General features: G+C 46.8%; 1 protein-coding gene across 1 annotated transcript in view; it reads right to left on the bottom strand.

Annotated features, from left to right (window-relative positions):
- Fam184b (family with sequence similarity 184 member B) overlaps positions 1 to 14,863 on the bottom strand; it is a 103,787-nt gene extending 88,924 nt beyond the window's left edge. Inside the window, exon 1 of the mRNA XM_004624658.2 lies at positions 14,717 to 14,863. Coding sequence (XP_004624715.1) covers positions 14,717 to 14,863 — 147 coding nt within the window. The remainder of the gene's footprint in view (positions 1 to 14,716) is intronic.
- Between the last annotated feature and the right edge of the window lie 4,715 nt (positions 14,864 to 19,578).

Raw genomic sequence — 19,578 nt, 5'->3', positions numbered from 1 at the left:
AGAGAGACAGAGAGAGAGACAGAGAGAGAGAGACAGAGAGAGAGAGACAGAGGCAGAGAGAGACAGAGAGAGAGAAGAGAGAGAGAGAGAGAGAGAGAGAGACAGAGCCACCTTAAAGGGGAAATAACCTGCATATTTTTAGATGCGCAAGTGTTTTGTGATAAATCTTAGCTGTAGTTTAACATCAGTGATCCCTTATTCAGTGCCAGCAGAACGTTCGGAGAGCCTGGAGTTGTGTCAGTACGGGTCTGTGCATCCTAGCGCCAGCCCCGTAGCTAACCACCTACATCCCGGAACAGCAGCCAAGCTGCTGTCTGCTGTTGGGACATAATTCAGGCCTAGCTTTTACATCTGTTCTAGAAGTGTGACAGGTCCAATTTTTTCCACAGCAAGAGGAAGATATAGTTTGACCTCTCAGGCCCCCTGAAGCGTCTGCAGAAGGCTGTGCTGTCATCTTTACTGCACAAGCGAGGGTGTTCCCACAGCCAAGTGAAAGGAGTGATAAATATCAGCCAAGGAGGAGGCCATTAAGTGGCACTTAGTGGGGAGAGGCTGGAGTGGCAGCCGCACAGCGCTCAGGGACCTCAGCGGCATACTTCTCCTTCCTGCAGCACTGTAGAGCTAGGAAACTCTGGCACCTGGGTCGTAGCACTCCACTTTATTTACCTGGTTTCAGGAGGGGAGAGCAAAACATCAATGGAGCTTCAGACAAATGGGAATAAAAGATGGTTGAGAAAGGGTGGAGAAAAAGTGCCCAAGCCTCTCTGGGCCGGTTCAGAACTCAACCCAGGTGCATAAGCAGTGCATTTAAAATCCAGTTTATCTTTTCTCGGAAGTCTGACATCCATTGTACGGACTTGAATTCAAAGGAAATATGACTTGAACCTTCATTAAATGCAGAGTGAGAACGCCAGTGCCACCCACGTCTCTGGTGTTCAGAGGACTGCCGTCTGTTCCTCCCACCCTCCCTACCATGCTCTAGGTTCTAGTTGGTGATCAGCCCATTGCTCCACCCTGCTTCTTCTACGCACATTGTCCCATGGTGCACAAACGAATGCTGCTGTCCCAGAGACAATCTCCGCAGTGGTTTGGGGAGGCCGGCTTTCTTGCAGCACTGGTGACTGCGACACTTGGAAAGCATCAGAGCTCAGCAAGCAGCACTTGACTACGAGGCGCTTAAGTTCTTTTTTTTTTTTTTTTTCTTTTGCGGTACTAGGGATTGAACTCAGGACCATGTGCATGCCAGGCAGGCGCTTATGCAGCTGAGCTGTCTCCCCGGCCCAAAACTCTTTAAGTTCTTAAAGATCATTCAATAAAAGCTTTAACCACCTCAGCGGTGACTTATACCATTCATTATGTCACTTAGCTACCAACTCCACAGGTCAAGATGGGTACTAGTTCCCATATGTGTCAAGTCAAGAATCTAAGGAATCTGTTCAGTCACTTTCAAAGGTCCCATGTGCTCTGGGGTGGGTGCTGATGTGACACAGCTTCAACAGCAGTGGGGGGCTCTTGCCTTTGTACCATAGTTTGTTCCCTGAGCATCTCACCATCTCACAACATGCTGACTTTGCTAAAAATTCATAATAAATTCTCACCTAAGTCTAGAACAAGCCCCAGGGTGGATGTGGAAATGGTGTTCACGACTAGAGTCATCAACTTTGCAGATAAAGAACTGAAGCTCTGGAGAAATAAAGGTTCAAGATCCACCAGATAATAAATTCAGGCCTTCTGGGAGGAGCCGCACCTCTGCTCCTACTGTTATTTCTGTCTCTGTCTCTCTCTTCCCATCTCAAACAAGACACGCAGACTCATCTCCTGGAACAGGTTATGCATGTAACACTGCTTGGCATTGCTAGTTAGGTGTGAAAATGCCCTTTGAATTTTGAGAGCACTTAGAATAAAAGAAAAAAAAATCTCTTGGGAAAATAGAAGTCTCAATCTTCCTCAGATTACCAGAAAGAGCCATCAGTGCCACATATTTGCATGAGAGCCTCTGGTCTTCCTAGAAGAAAGTCCCCTCTCCAGAGGACCCTGGCGTTTCCAGCTGAGTCAGCTATAGTAAGCTGAAGCCTTTTCAACGTCAGTCCCAAAGACCTCATCCTAGGTCACTGCTCCCAACAGCTGGCTTGCACAGCCCGCCCCCTCTCCTGGCGATGGGGAAGATGGCACTGTCTGGACTTGGTTACCACTGTCTGGACTTGGTTACCACGAGTAGGAAAGGGTCAGGGGTGCTAGTAAGTTAAGGCCATGGATGCTGCTGACATCCTACAATGTGCAAGGCAGCTCTGACACCACAGGACTGTCTGGCCCAAAGCATAGCAGTGCTTAGGCTGAGATGCCTGTCTTGAGCCAATGCTGGGCTCTGGCTTGCTGCCAGCTGAAAAATAGCTCAGAGGGCTGCCCTTGTGTGTTGTCTGGCCAAGGAGCTGAGAAACCTCAGGAACAAGGAGGAAACAGAAAACTAGGGAGTACCCTTAGAGCTCGACTGAAAGAGCTGAAGCCAGAGGGGGAGCTGCCTTCCTCCTTGCAGCCTGAATCAGGAGGCAGCAGGAGCACCGGCAGACATGGGCGGGTACAGGTGAAGAACCTCCCTTCCCACAGAGGACCCAGGAGCAGCATCGAGGAGGTAGAAACTCCCCCCAAGGGGGGAGAGAGGATGGAACCTGGTGCATGTGGTCAAACAGGATCAAGCAAACTCTCTGCATCTGGCAAGTCTCCCAGACACAGCAGTGATTTTTATTTCACTTTCACCTTGTAGCAGCCGTAGTCTGTACATAGAGTGAACGCCATGTGTGTTAGAGACGTGGATTGGGGGGCTTTGCAAGTTCAGCGCGCTCTGGCTAGTAGAAACCTGGTAACTTACTGATACCGAGTCCTGTTATGCTGTGATGGACTGCATGGTGGTCCCTCATCCTCCAAGTAAGTATGTGTCAGCCCCAGCCTCCGGTGTGACTGCATTTGGTAGCAGGGCCTCTTTGGGGGCAATTGAGGTTAAATTAGGTCATAACTGTAGAGCTCACACACAGTTAGACTGGAAGAGGAAGAGACTCCAGTGGGTTTTCAATGTGTACACAGAAGGAAAACCATATGAAGACACAGTTGGGGGAAAAGGTCACAGGAAGACTTGCAGTTGGGTCTGCAAGTCGGGAAAAATGTCCTTCCCCAAACCAGCACTCTCCTTAAACTTGGGCTTCCAGCTTCCACAATGGCAAGAAATAAATATGTCATTTAAGCCACAGAGTCTGTGGTTTTCTGTTATGCAGCTACACAGACCGACACAGATACCACCATCTGGCGCTCCCAATGCTGGCCCATCACTCCACTGACACTCAGGGTACCACTGACCTAGGCTTTTCTTATCCCAGGCCTCCATCTACTTGCTTTTCTGTACTCCCTGCCTCCAGTCAACTCTCCTCCCTGAAAGGCTCTCTTCCCTGGGATTCCAAAGCAGTGTCACCACAGTGCAGTGTCTTGCCTGTGCTAACCATGGTTGAACTGGTCTAAGCTGAGTTCAGCTGGTGGATCTGCTGTAGACGTCACATCCCAGGTCATCTCAGTGCACTGTCAGGCCAAACATAGATGCAAGTGGGCCCCATTCGGACCAGGCAATAGGACAGTGGCCACTCAGGGCCAGCTCTTCAAGTGGAAATCACTGAACTACATGAGCTCATTCAAGGCTGCTGCACACCGCAACAATCTCTGCTCATAGAGTGGGAAAGGGAGACGGGAACAGCAGACATTTGCTGAAGATTCAAACACCCAAACGAGCACAACTATACATCAAATTGCCCACAGGACTCTCCTTGGATGTCTCACAATCCCTTTACACTCTGTTGTTTGCTAAGAACCTGGTACTCTGCCAATGCCCTCCTTCTGTGGAGCTGGGTCTCCCTGCCCACATCCTACCAGCAGTGGATGCTATGGATTTGGACAGAGCACCCACTTCCAATGGCCAGCTCCCCTGACTTCGGAACCGCTTCACCTTCTGGAAGCCCTCACTGCCCTGGACTATACAGCTGGCCAGCTCGCCCACCGCAGACACATGCATGGCTCACTCTCATGCTGTCTAAGCCTTCCAACCGCTGTGTTCATAGCTACTCTTGTTCATCTCCCAGTTCCTGCTTAGCTCAGTGCTAGTGTTTCTCTTGCTGGTCAACCTCCGCTGCCAAGGTCCTTGCATGCACGGTGCTTCAGCTTGCCAAAGTCACAAGGAGAGTGGCTGGACAGTCTTTTGGAACTCTGACCCCCTTGGCTGAGAACAATCATCTCCATAACAGTTGTCCTTGGGGACAGCAGCTCATGGATTTGTCGATGAGCAATACCTCATGAGTTCCAAAGGAGAGAGCAGTTACTGCTTGTGTTTGCTTTGCTGTGGCTTGGTATAGGCTGTATTCACACCCCCTCCCAACACACTCTCACACGCAAACACAGGGCCTACTTGGGTCTTCTCTGTCCTTTAATATTTATTTAGGCTGTCGCCAGATAATTTGATAGTTTTCCTTGGGACGAATGGGCTCTGCTCCAGGGGGCTGAGGACAGGAATAGCAAGTCTGGATGAGCACGCTTTGGCAGCAGGAACAGGAGAAGCTTTGCAAGATGGATGTTGGCAAGCGCCCACTGTATTAATTTCTCCCTTAAAAGAGAGCTGACCCATTTTTTCCAGCCCAGAGCCCTAATGGACTCTCACTCAGAGGCCATCCTTCTCCCACATAAAGAGCTGCATTGTATTTAATGATAAGCCTTTTAATGGAATTTGCTATTTCTGGGTCTCTGGGGGAAATGCCATTAATGAGCTTGCAAGTGCAAGGAGCAGCAGATGTTCAAGGGGCACGGTTTTCAAGGGCAGAGACTGCCCTGGCAGGAAAATGAACCTAAACCAGAGCGGGTTCTTACCCACTTCCCTGGAACTGCACTGGCCTTACCAAAACCACTCTAGACAGACGGATGATTCAAAGTGCGAACAGATTACTGCTTCAACTCCTCACCCCCCTATGCTCCTATCTATGCTCTATCTATGCTCCTTACTCTGCTGTTGCCTATAAATGTGGCTTGTTGTCCTAATCATAGCAACATCAGCAGGAGGATGCAGAACTCGACCAAGACACATATGTATGTAAGCTGAGCAGGCTAAACGCGTTCAGCTGTGTTTAGTCCAATGCCTATTTAAGAGACTGAACGTAACAGGAGGAGAGAGGGGACTGCTCAGGGAAACGTTTCATTCTTTTACTGCCTGGAGAAAGTTAGCTCTGGGCCCAAACTCGTATCATTGCTCGCTTTTGCTCTCCTGCATAGAGCACCTTAGTGGTCATCATTCATTGCTCCACAAGCCCCTTCCAACCTGCCTCTCTAACCCGGAACCGCTTGCCACAGCAGCTGCAATTCTTCCTGAGGAGGAGTTCTGCCATCTTTGCCCCCTTGGCATTTCCGGTGATGCCTCACGAGCCCTTAGACGCTGAAGTTTTGGTAGCAAATGTTGCCTTTACTTTCTTGCTGTCATCCCATGTGTTGTGGCCTTAATGGAGGTATCATGGTATATTTTTTTAGAGTGTAAGATGAGATGATTGTCCTTCAGTTCAGAGTTTGACAGTTCCGAGTAATCCAACTCATACTACTATGTGTCACTGACAAAAGGGGGCAGTATGCTAAAAGCTGTGGAGAGTTCAAAGGCGAGGAAGACTATGAAAAGAGCCCTGATCATCTCAAAGTGCTCAGGTGTGTGTGTTGGGGGGGTTGCCTGGGAGCTTATTTGAAATGCAAATTCTCAGCACTCACCCTTGAGCTCCTGCCTGTGACCTGCTGTCATTGAACCCAGTCATTGTGTTAACTAAACCAGGATGGTGAACTTTCTAGAGCTTTCAACAATCCAAGTGGCCCAATGTACCACACGTGCCATAGTTCACTACCACTGTTTTAAAAGGTTTGTCACAGCTGGTTTAAAACAATCCAACTTTCTTCTTTCACTATGACAGGGGCAAGAATTTGAAAATCAAGGTGCCTGCTGGTGTGCTCTCCTCTGAGGCTCATGGGAACATTCTGCTCTTTGTCACCTTCAGCGTCTGGAAGCTCCAGGTGTCCCTTGCTTTGACAATCCTTAGTCTGGTATTGCCCCATTCCCTGCCTCAGTCTTCTTATCAACTGGCCTCTTCTTCTATGCCTCCTCTTCTGTGACTTCCGTATCAAATTTAATGCCACTTTTCTCTTAAAAAGATCATTGGGCGCTAGGTTTAGGGCAGCCAGATAATATAAGACCCCTCATCTCAATGCGTAATTGCCTCAGCACACTCTTTTGCTCCCCATTCCCCCATAAGGTAGCATCTACTGGCTCTGGGGATTTCATGGGGGTAAATTCAGGGAACATTTTTTGCTCTTCGACAGCTAACGTCAAGAGAAAGCAGCATTCACCAAGTGCACAAGTAGCACAAAAGAGTAGTAGCGTAAACAGTGCTTGGACTCACACTTTAAAAGAGTGCAGGCCTGAGGTTCAGAGGAAAGCTGCTACAGGGACCCTTCAGAACTCGACAGGCAGGGCTTAACTCTGTAGGAACACCTGCTGGCCACTCACTGTGCGTCAGGAGGCGGGCACCAATGTGCGTCCTGGTGACGAACCCAACATTCATTCCATCTTTCTACTTCTTGCCCTGAAGTTTCTACAGCTAAGAAAAAGCTGTCTTAGGAGACTTTGGACCATCTTGTCTCTGAGGCAACTGCTGATAATTTTGTTTTTTTTTGACTGCTTAGTCAGGAAAGAAGCACTTGCTCCTCTGATACCTAGAGCAACCTGGAAGTATTTTCCAGGTGCTTCCTTTTTTCTTTTTCTTTTCTGGAAGCTCAGAACTTCAAACAGGTCCATTACACAGTCAGAATGTGAGCAGACAGCCTGGGCTAAATGTACCATTTTCTCTGTAGCTAGAGAAGTTGTTCCCCAGGAACTATTCCAGTGTTTGCATTCTGGGGGAAGAGAATTATAATGAGTGCCTTCTAGAGAGGCAGGCTTTGAAGTCAGCAGGTTACGACCCTCACACGTCTTGCCTCCTGGATTGCTTACTAACTCATCATCTGATTTTTCTGTCTCTTGGTTGTTCTCTTCCAGTCTTTCTGAAACTCTGTCTTGGGAATCTACCTGCAACAAAGGTAAGCTAGGCACATAGAAACTCAAATCCAGGAAATAAGGTAGCAAGTGTGTAGGGACACAGTGCAAACAGGAAACACAGTGTCGATTCTAATATTGATAAACTGGAATCAATCAAATGCTGAAAAATGAAGACCCACCTCCTGGAAGGTTCTTTGGTCCTTTAGGCTGTTTGAGATTTCTACAGTTCTTGCTTAGCAGCACACTTGAGTCTAATTCAACTTTTGTATAAAACCAGCAGAATATCTTTCCCCAAGCCACCATGAATCATCCCCATGAGGAGAGAGGATAGTACTGTCTTTCTTTGCTCGCACTGCCAATTGTTTACAGCAGGAGTACTTACACTGTAATGATGTAATCACATCAGTTACATATGCATGTGAAAAGAAAGCTGTTCTTATGACAACTGGATTCAGTGTTTTGGAAAGACTATAAAGGCAAGTTGCTAAAGAAAAAACTTGTATCAAATTAGGTGTGACAGAGAAGGGAAAGGCCTGGGAAACAAATAAGTTTGATGCTTTAGAAGATTCTGAGCTCTGATTGTTTTGTACGTGTTTTAGGTTTTCACTCTATACTGGAAGGGACACCGACATGGTGAAAAATTTGGATACATAACAAGTAGGTGACCATTTATTTTCACCATAGATGACACCACTAGAGTTACAGATTCCAAGCAAAAGGGCTTGTTAAAACAGATCCGTTTTCAAATCTACAGCCTTAAAGTGAACTGGTAGGCAACGGCTTACACATCTGTCCCCAAATAAGCTCCTGCAAGCAGGAGGATATTTTCAGAGAAGCAAAGGGAGTGAGTAGGTGTAATAAAACTTCCACAGCTTTCAACCACAGCAATACAGGGCTCCAGTGGCACCCCATTGCTGAGGACTCCCGCAGCAGCAGACATCACCATCATGGTCCTAGACGCTGTGCTGGCCTCCCGGTCCCAGGGAAGTGGGCATCTGTTCTGGGTCACAGAACAGCCTTCAGCTCAGACCGGGAGGGAATGGGCCATCTGTCAGGTTAGAGGATGCCAGGACTGGGTTAAATGTGTCACTTACATTCCTCATGACAGGAACCTACCTCACAACAGAAGACCCCCCCAATTACAGAGGAGGAAAGTTGGGCCCTCTGTATTTGGAGGTCAGAAAAGGCGCCTCTGAAGAGATGACAGATTAGCTGATGCCCCCTAAATAGGAAACCCCTAAACAATTCAGTAGCTCTTCAAGGGACTTCATCTTGATTTTTACTTAATTTCTATTCATTAGTTTCAATAGTAAAAGTAGCCTTCTAAGTACAGACTTAAATTAATTTTAAAATATCTCTACATAGAGACAGTGCTGCTTTTTCCATACTATCTGAGGTTTACACTCAGGGAGTGTTTCTCCACCTTTGTTCCTCCACCCTGTGCCTCCTGGCTCCCTCCACACTTGACAGCCAATGTCACCGCTTCCACTAACACCTCTCCACAGGTAAGGTTCTAGGACGGAGACAGAGTCCCCTGTATTGGGGCTGTGCTACTGAGCACCAAGGGGGACTTTGACCTCAGCAGCTGCCTGTGGAAGAACAGATCTACAGATAAATACCACACAGCCATTCAGCAGCCCCATCCCAACCTCAAGTAAGGCTCATTTCCCAAATGAGAGAATTAATTTTTATTATGACACTTTGCTTTGGCACATTTCTCAAAACTGGACTCACTTTTGACCTGTCAAGTCTTTGGGAAGCCTCCATAAATAAAGTTCTACTTCCTCAGGGAGCTAATTAAAGCACATGACCAAAGTATGAGGCTATTTGAAGATAACCATCACTTTCATATCAATAAGATTAATACTGGAGGCTGTGAAGTATATGCATTGGTAAAATAATTTCTGCCCCTTACAAGAGCCTCACAGGTCTAGATCCTCATCCCAAACTCACTAATAGGAGCCGGGGAGATTGCCCAGTGGAATAAGCGCTTCCCTGGCAAGCGCAAGGACCTGAGTTCAGTCCCCGGTTCCACAAAAGAAAAAAAAAAGCCAACCTCACTAATAAAGTATCACCTTTAATGTAGAAAAAAGTAGGAAAGATGGTTTAGAGGCTATGAAAACATAAGGATAAGCAGGCAAGATGCCACCCTCTGGACAGCACTGGACCTCTGGATCCTGAGTGTCGCAGCTCTGTCAGGATAGGCTAATGGGAAGCTGGGCAAGCGTGCTGACCTGCTCCTGTCTCTGTAGCTTGGATTCTCCCTCCCTGAATTGCAGATGATGCTTCTCTCGCCCGCCATGCAGAACTGATACACTATTCAGAACTGCTACACTACTCACTTAGTTTGAATACAAGTTAAAAGTTTTGAGAATATGTAGAACATGCAGCAGTTTCAGGTTTTATAGCATCTTGAGATTAATTCTCATGTTATGATGTGACTGTTTCCAAACAAAGGTCTTAGCCAAACTACAACTGAGGAGGCCCTGTGATTTTTTTTTTTTTTTTTTACTTTTAAGGAAGGGTCTACAGGGTGTTCAGGGTCTCACTACTAGGTCAAACTCATACTGATCCGCCTGTTTACAGCCTCCCAAGAGCTGGGATTACAGGGCACGCCACCACGCCCAGTCTCAATTGCCACCTCAGCACACCCCAGGGGCAGGGCGGCACGGCAGGCCCAGGAAACCCCTGGCCCCTGTGCCTGCTTGCAGGCACTTTAATCCACTGAGCTATTTGGCCAGCCCTCCTGAGAGTTTCCTTTACTCGCATTTTGCCTTGTGCATCACTTATACCATTTGATGCTGTTTTTCTATATTTCAGTGTTAAAATAAAATGGTTTGTACAGCACCTGGCTTTTTTAAAAAACACATTTCAATGTGCATTTCCTAAAGATTTTAGTATTTTCTTGCAGACCTACAGTATGTGTAGTGTGAAATATATGATGAATGTTTAAATAATAATAATTATAGTAAAAGACAAACCCCCCCCCTCAGAATATTCTCCTTCATTTCCAACTCACATCTCCCACTTTTCTTGCCTCTTTCTGAAGTATCTCTGGAAGTCTTCTTCCATAAGTATCTTTTTTTTTTCCTTTTCAATCTTTTATGTGTTTATTTATTTGGTACAGGGTCTTGCTACACAACTCAGATTAATAGTAATCCTCCTGACTCAGCCTCCCTAGCACTGGGATTACAGGCATGTGCCACCACGCCTGGTTTCGGTGGCTGGCACAGAGCACCTGGGGTTCCAGGGCAGCATGGCATGCAGTACCAGGGATCGAACCTGGGGTCTTTGTACTTGCCAGGCAGGCGCTTAGACTACCAAGCTATCTCTCCAGCCTCTCATAAGTGACTTTTTGAGGTATGATAAAAAAGAATAGTGAATGCTGTTGCCCATTGCCATTCCATGGGCAGGTGGCCTTGTACAGACACTGCAGTGCGCCCTCACTCACCTTATCTACTGGATCTGACACCGCGAGACCTCTGGCTCATCCTGAAAGTCAAAATGACGATGAAAGGTAAGCATTTTAAATTTATTTAGGACATCAAGGAAGCCATGAAAAGACATATACAAAGGAGGACCTTCAGAATTGCTTCAGAAAGTGGCAAGAATCTTGGGACAACTGTGCTCAAAGTGAGGAGATGTATTCTAAGAGGGATTAATGGCAATGCGTCCTTTACTGCAGCACATGTTTAAAATTTAAATATTCATCATATTTTAAAAATCACACCATATATTGATTGCCTGTTAGTTGTAAAATATTATGAATAAAATTAAGGAGTTTATTATTTTAAGAGACAGACTATATGTCATATGCAAATCAACTGTAATTAAGGATAAGCATCATGAACTCTTGACTAAACCTTTCTGAAGAACTCTTTAATCGAATTTAACAAGCTTACTAAGTATCTAATACATGTGAGGCATTGTACAAATGACTGGAGAAACAGAAATAAGAAAAAGTAATCAAAACATTTTTAAACCACAAGAAAGGGAGAGTTTTCAAAGGCTTTTCTCAGAGGAAGTAAGTCTTTTACTGGGACTTAAGAGATAAACTGGATCCAATTTTTAGAGATGAAGATATTTCAGGAGAAGAAACAGGAAAAATAGGAGGATGAGTATGTATTCACAACAGCAAAGATACGGAATCACCCTTGGTGTCCATTGACAGACGAATAGATGATGAAAGTGTGGCATCTACACAACTGACTGTTATTCAGCCATAAAAATGAAATCCTTTCATTTGTAGCATCAGGGAAGGAAACGGAAGACAGGGTAAGTGAAGTAAGTCAGGCACAGAAAGATAAACACGGCATGTTATCACTTAAATGTGGAAACTAAGAAAGTTGTTGTCTGTGCGCTGGGAAAAACAAAACTGTCCAGTAGAATTTTATACCCAAATAAACTACCATCCAACAATGTGAACCAAATATCCAAACAATTCCTTCCCTTAGAGAATGAATTAGTAAAAGATAGACTTCAACTAGAAGAAAAATGAACCCAGTAGAAACACTCTGGATTTAAGAAAAAGAGAAAATTATAGTGAACAGAGAAATTGATTAATAAGATTTCCATGATTTTAATTCATTTTTATTATAAAGCTCTTTTAAATTTAAAAATTAAATGTAAAATTCTAGGCAGCAATGACAAGATGGGAAATCAGTAGTGGAATATAAATTATTTTACTAATCCAATAGAGGGCAGGAATGGAGAAAAAGAAAGCAAAGAGAAAGAATAATAAATGAAAAATATGATGGAAGAATAAGCCCAAATATAGTAGTAATCACAACAAATGCACATGCATTAAGTTCTTTTATTAGAAACACAATAAAAACAAAACTTGTGGTAAGGCGCAGCCCAAATAGCTCAGGGGATTAAAGTGCCTGCGAGCAGGCACAGGGGCTGGGGGTTCAACCCCTGGGCCTACCATGCTGGCCCCAACCCCAGGGCGCACTGAGATGGCAATTGAGACTGGGCATGGTGGCGCGTGCCTGTAATCCCAGCTCTTGGGAGGCTGTAAACAGGCAGATCACTATGAGTCCAATCTAGCAGTGAGACCCTGAACACCCTGTAGACCCTTCCCTAAAACATACAAAAAGAAAAAAAAAAAAGACTGCAGAAATGGAAAATATGTGTCATACACAGTAGCAAAAAGGTGACTTGTCAATCCCAAATCTAAGGGCCAGCCAGATAGCGCTTGCTTAGGCAGGTGCAGGGACCAGGGTTCGATCCCCTACATGCTATGCTGACCCCTCCCCCTGGACACACTGAGACAGGTGCGCTGAGACTGGGCGTGTGATGCGTGCCTGTAATCTTAGGGCTTGTGAGGTTGAAAACAGGAGGATCACTAGGAGTCCAATCTGTGCAGTGAGACCCTGTCGACCCTGTATTAAATGCATTAAAAAAAATCTATTGGGTATGGTGGCATGCTGCTATAATGCCAGTTGCTGAGGAGGTTAAGGTGGGAAGAACCCAAGTCCAAGGCCACTCTGGGACACTTAGTGAGACCTTTTCTGAAAAACAATAAAAAATTGAAAAGGCTATGCTTGTAGCTCAGTGGCAGAGGTGCCCAGAATTCAGTCCCCTATACCCCAAACCAAAATTCTAATTTAGGCAGTTTACATGAGAAAATGCTAGGGAGGCAATACATAAGATTCAGCCATGATTTGCAATGGAAAATATGCTTTAAGAAACAAGACCTAACATGCACTAGGCATCATGTCTGCATTTTATACGGATGCATCATCACATTTGACACATTTTATAAGAACATCATAAATATTAATAAAGGAAATGGTTATCGTATTATATTAGGGTGCTCCACTTCTATGTTTCATGCCATGAGAGCTGAGGCTGTATCTTCTTAAATTTTATGCCATCAACAGTGAAAAGTGCCAACACACAGTAGGACTCCACAAATTCACAAGGACATCAGGGATCATTTTCTTTCATGGAATCTCCCCTAATTGTCCTTGCTCTGAAGGACATTTCCTCTGCTCCTACCTCTGTGGCACTCATTATTTGAAATCATCAACTTAGCAACTGATGATACGGTGACTCTCCTACTTCTCCATGTTCAAACTTTGTTTCTCCAAAAATATGTCAGATTCTTTTGGAGAAGATGCTTTATATTATGCCAAGCGCCTGGTATTCTTGACTGGTACCACTACTTAAAATGGAAGAATGTGGGCTAGATCCAGAGCTTCAGCCACACATGCCACAGGGATGGGGTGTGTCTGTTCTTTTTTTCCAGCTCTTGACTAAAGAAATCATCATTTGGAGACAGGTTTGTGCGTGTGCAAAGAATTTGGAAAAGTTAACAGGAGGGGGAGAGAAAACATCAGGCTATGTCCTGTCCCAAGGCTATATTCTTTCTGGAAAAATAATGAGGGAGAGGGGAGCCTGTGACCTCACATAAAAGGGATGCGGGAAGTGAGAGGAAGACAGTGAGGAGAGGGCATCTTTCACCCAGCCGTGGAAAGCACATGGGTGAACCTGATCTTCCGCGGGCAGGCTTGGTGTTAGAAGCTTATTCTAAGACACCCCAAGCAAACATCTGCGTTTAACCACTCCAAGCCTTGTACAAAACACAGAGAGAGATGCCCACTAGGAGGGATGCCACAAAGAGGAACGCCCACAGGGAGGGATGCCCACAGGGAGGGATGTCACAAGGAGGGATGCCACAAGGAGGGATGCTCACAGGGAGGGATGCCCACAGGGAGGGATGCCACAAGGAGGGAGGCCCACAGGGAGGGATGCCACAAAGAGGGATGCCACAAGGAGGGATGTCCACAGAGAGGGATGCCCACAGGGAGGGGTGCCACAAGGAGGGATGCCCACAGGGAGGGATGCCCTCCATCTACAGATACGGCACCTTAAGGACCTGTGGAGCGGCAGGCCGATATAATGAGCACGGTCAGCCTCTTGCTGGTCCCCAGGAAGAAGAAACCACCCGGAGAGCTCCCACCAGAGCCCTGGATGAGGCAGCGAGGCGGGCTGGCTGAGCTCCCAAACTCTTCCCGAGTCCAAAATTACACAGTGAGCCGCCCCTTTCCTCATTTATGCTCCCGCACACGTCTAGAGCCAGTTTGATAGTAACTCCCCCGGGCTGCCTTCCAGGGTTAGTACGGTGCCACACACGCTGCTGGCACTCCACAAACGACTCAAATATTTGTTGAATGAAGGAATAAATGAATCAAGTGTTTAAATAGAGCTCACATGACCTTCCCAGTTGTGTGGCACGGCGTTGAATGAAATCAGAACATTCAAGGCACGATCATTTGAGCAGCGCTGGCAGGGAAGAGCGCGCGCGCGAACACACACACACACACACACACACACACACACACACGCACAGATTCATATTCCCACCTTGGGAAAAGCACACCCACCTGCTCAATAGGCAGGCTGCGCGCATTTCCTTGGCAAGGATCCGCTCCTTGCTGCTTCAGAAGGGTGCCCCCGGAAGGTCAAGTCACCCAGGTTTCGGACTTCTTTCCTCCCCTGGCTTCCGAGCCAAACTTTGCACAGATTCGGCCCGGCCCTCCAGGGGAGGCGCCGCTGCCCTCTCTCCCTGCTCCCCAGCCCAGGGCGCAGCTCGCCGGCCCGCGGCTCCAGCCTTACCTTGGTAAGCTGGGCGATCTTCTTGCACATTTTCACGTGCATCTCCGGATCGCAGTCCATTCTCCAGCCCGCGCCGGCTCGGGCGTCGGCTTTGGAGCTCGAGCAAGTCCCGGGCGGGTGAACGCTGCTGTTGAGGGCAGATGCCATCGCGGCGAGGGCCCGGCGCTCGGAGGCTCGGCTCGCCTTCTTCCTGCCCCCGTGCGCACGTGCGTACGCGCGCGGGCGTGTGAGCGCGTGGGTTTCCTCGGGAGAGGTGGCACTGCAGTCCTGCGGGCCGCACCACAGCGCAGCCCCTGCTCCGGGAGGTGCCCAGCCGCGCTCCGCCCCTCCCCCGTCCGCTCCGGCGCTCGCCCGCTCTGCGCTCTGCGGACACCCCGCTCTGCGGCGGGGCCCGGCGCCCGCACGTGCGGCTAGCGATCCGCACGCGGCTCGCGGGCGGGTGCGGGTTTGGCTTGCAAGAGGGAAGGTGGAGAGGTGCGGGACCGCGGACCCTGGGGATTTGCGCTCGCCCGACGCGGCAGGCTTGGGCACGTGGGTGGCTCTGGACTCCGGACTTAGTGGCGGGAGACCCAGCTGGAGGTGGGAATCCCAGACCAAGAAGGAAAAGCTTCAGCCCTTGGTAGCCAAAAGAAGTCAGGGGAGGAGGCTTTGGAAGGGTACAGGGAGGTGAGGCAGGCGCTGGGGGACCTCTGGAAGCTCAGAAATGAAGGAGCAGAGGAGGGGCGGAATATCAGCGGGGCGGGAGGTGACAGTGAGTGGCCAGGGTGCCGGGGGTGCGGCATCCCGGGTGCAGCGTGGAAACCTCGAGGGCACACGGCGGCCCGCAGAGGCAGCGTCCCTTCCTCGCCCAGAGATGGACCTGGGCGCCGCGGGATTGCTGGAGATACCCGACAAGGGGAAGAAGCAAAAGGAGGCAGAGGAGCGAGACTCCGAAATCTGAGCCGAGAAAGCGCGGAACGCACATAGTATCGAAGGAGGGTGTGTGTGTGTGTGTGTGTGTGTGCGTGTGTGTGTGCTCGCGCGCGCGCGCGCGTGTGTGTGTGTGTGTGTGTGGAGAGAGAGAGAGAGAGAGAGAGAGAGAGAGAGAGAGAGAGAGAGAGAGATCACACTGGTGGTAGCAGGCGTGGGAAAGGAGGATTGATGAGTAGTTTAGGGAGCTTAAAATGTAAGCGGAGCCAAGTGCAAGTGCAGGGACTCATGCAGGTCCACGCTGTTGCACTTGGCTGAGCCCAGCCAGACTCGGATCAAGTATTTCCAGAGCAGAGGTGGGCATTTTTCGGTTTGTTCGGGATGGGCGGGGTTCGCTAGCCCCCCTCCCCCTTGCCTTCTCTGGTTTCAGACAGTGAGCTTTGGGGAGAGTGTCAGTACACCATCAGATCTTTCTATTAGAGGTTTTTTTTTTTTTTTTTTCTATGTCAGGCTGCCTTAAGGGCGGGTCTGGTGCTACTTGTGGAGCTGGGGATCGAACCACCATCCATCAGATCTTTCTAAAGTGTGAATAACAACAGCATCACAATTAAGGACATTGCATAGCTAAATAAATTTTATAAACTGCCTTGTATCAAGAGTTTTGATAATATGGCTGGGGAGATAGCTCGGCGGTCTAAGAGCCTGCCTGGCAAGCGCAAGGACCCAGGTTCAGCTAGCCCATGCAGAGCCAGCCTCCGAAACTGGGCGTGGTGGCACATGTCTGTAATCCCAGCGCTGGGGAGGTTGAGAGGAGGATCAGTACAAGTCTGAGTCTGAGTTGTGCAGAGAGACCCTGTACCAAACAAATAAATGAAAGATTTTTTTAATTAAAAAGTGTTGATAATCTTCATAAAACAAGCTTTGGAGATTCTGAGGAACACCTGTCCCACCCTGCATACTGCAGATAACAATATGCATTTTTCTAGATGAGGAAAATAGCCCTAGGAAATTTTCATAGAGTCAGAGTTTTCTCTGAAGCTTACGTACTACTGTCCCCCCAACCCACCCATTACATAAGGTCCTAGGAGTTGCCAGTCAGGGCTTTGGTTCCTGTTTTTTCCATCTTAGAGCCCCTCTACGAGCTCCCCTCCCCAGCTGCTTTAGAAAACAGAATTTCTGGAGGAGAATCCCCAGCAAGAATTTCTCAGGTCCTGTCCTAGGCCCTCCAGAGAAAATCTCTTGGTGGAGGGGCCAAGAAGCCATGTTTTAACCATATTCTCTACCTAACTGCAAATGTTACACATAATGTATTTTATGTAGGATCTTATGATGCACTAAATCTTAGAACAATTCAATCAATGTGCAGAAGAAATTAACCTTTTTAGGAAGAAAGTTATTAAAAGTTGTTCAATATTTTGGAAAAAGTCACGTTATCTGTGGCCATATGACTCCTGGTATTTGGGCATCAAGGAGCATGCTTCTAACTGCCACATTCACTACATTCATGATGAGCCTACTTACACGCACAAGTGTCAGAGCACTGCATTGCCAAAGGTGACCTTCTACATATCCAAGTGCACGTCATATAACTAATATGTGTTCTCCTTTAGGTTGCTGTCAAGAAATTACCTCCACTTAAAAGTGTGTGAAAATAGCAAATAAATATATGAGAAAATGTTCAAATCACTGGTGATTGGAGAAATGCAAATTATGACAACACCAAAATTCCTTCTCACTCCAGAAAGAAAAGCAGCCAATAGTACACACTGGAGGGGCTGTGAGTAAAGAGGAGCACTTTTCCACTGTTGGGGGCAGTGTACATTTTTACAACCACTATGGAGAGTCCTCAAAAATCTAAAACTAGAGGTTCCATTTGACCCAGCTTCCCCTTCTAGGAATCTGACCAAAAGTGTTAAAAGCATCATACCACAGTCACATATGTATACACACATTTACAGCAGCACAGTTTGTAATAGTCAAATCTTGGAAACAGCCCATATGCCCATCCAGAGGTGAATGGATAAAGAAAATATATTTGTATACAACAAAGTATTACTCTGTCATAAAGGATGACATTGTTTAGGTAAATGGAAGTACCTTGACACCATAATTTTAAGTGAAATAGGCACACAAGTTTAAATACTACATTGTTTCTCTGGTGTGGAAAAGGGTGGGGCTGGTGAGATAGCTCAGCAGACTAAAGTGCCTGTTTAGGCAAGCTTAGGCAAGTGCAGGGACCACAGGTTAGATCTCCAGTACCATGTGCTATGCCAGCCCCACCCTCATGGTGGGCTGAGCCAGCCACAGTGTCTGGGCATAGTGGCCTACACCTGTAATCCCAGTGCTGGGGAGGCTGAAAACAGAGGATCACTATGAGTACAAACTGCACAGTGAGACTCTCCAACAACCAAATACATTTAAAAAAATGTAAGGGGAAAATAAGGAGTAAAATTGAAGATAGTATTGGGAAGTATGAAGAACTTGCTCACATGGGAAGGAAAACAAGGGAAGGGGGATGGGATTAAAAAAGAGAATGTAAGGAAAAAAGGAAACAAAGCTTTTGTAAATGGAGGGGGAGGAAGAGTTGAAAGGAGGGGAGGAGAAAATATAAATGCAGGAAAACAGAAAGGTAAATATTGCATGGTCTCTCCTACTTGAGAAACCCCAAATGTAAGTTGATTAAAAGGTAAAATGAAGGAGAGCTGCTGGGAAACAGGGGCAGACCTTATGGAGAAGGAAGAGGGAAGTAGGTAGAGAGAAGGGATCCAAAAGGATCAGGGAATGACAGTCCCTCATACAAATGTAACAAGCATGCATCACAATTATGCCCTAAATACATGTGTGCGAAGTACATTATCTGTGATTTTCAAAGTGGTCACATGGATGCTATGAAGATGTGACGTTGAGTCTGAGTAGATTGGAGAAGCATTGATTTAAACCATCTTAAATACATCCAAGTTGAGTAAACTTGCATTCTAATCCCAAATTCTAGTGATTTAAATGATTTTATTAGGCCCAGAAGGCAGAATATCTTCCAGTTTCATATATTATAACTTTAACCCTACAATGGAAGACACTGGTAAAATCAGATTTCCTTTCAGCTTTGAGGGACCAGAGCCGCTGTCACCAAGGTACCATGAGCCAGACTGTCTTGGGAGTCTTGGAAGCTCCTAGGATACTCCAGCACTGGGATTGGAGTTCTTTTACACCCAGGAATGTGATAAGAGAGCAAACGAGAGTGAAATACAAATATGGGAGTAGAACATTTATGAGGGCACTGATGTGATCTTGGCATTGCGTTAAACTCTTGGCACTCTTAAGGCGTGGATCATGCTCAAGACAGCCTAAGACAGGGAGGCGCTGGCTGCATACCCAGCTGTACGTAGTAAATGGTTCCTGGTCTGACTTCAAAGGCTATGTCCTTACCAGAGCACAATGCTATCTTAAGAAATTTAAAGCCATCACTGATTTGTTTTTTCTTTGGAGTATAAATTTACTAGCTTTTTGTAGTACCCTCACCAAACCTCACCTGTAACAACAACAACAACAACAACAAAAAAGCGAGGCAAAAAAAAAAAATCACCTCATATCAACCACTGAGAAAATTCCCGTTAATACTTTAGAGAAGATCCTCCTAGACATTTCTTTCCATATACACAGAAAACATTACATGCACATATGTATTTTAATGCACAAGTGGGACACGGTCCATGTTTTAGAAGCCTACTTACTCAACAATATGCTTTTTGTCTCGTTTATTTGGTACAAGTTCTCACTACTCAGCATGGCATGCAGTACTGGGATCGAACCCGGGTCCTTGTGCTTGCCAGGTAGGCACTTAGACCTCTGAGCTATCTTCCTAGCCCAGTAATATACTTTCTTTTCTGTCAGTAAAGAGCTACATTCCTAACAGTCAGTATTCCATTATGAACAATAATTGATTTACTCAAGCC

Source organism: Octodon degus, unplaced genomic scaffold (assembly GCF_000260255.1).
Source record: "Octodon degus isolate 3935 unplaced genomic scaffold, OctDeg1.0 scaffold00006, whole genome shotgun sequence".
Lineage (NCBI taxonomy): Eukaryota > Metazoa > Chordata > Mammalia > Rodentia > Octodontidae > Octodon > Octodon degus.
The sequence above is the reverse complement of the archived record's forward strand: the minus strand, read 5'-3'. Positions and strand labels throughout refer to the sequence as shown.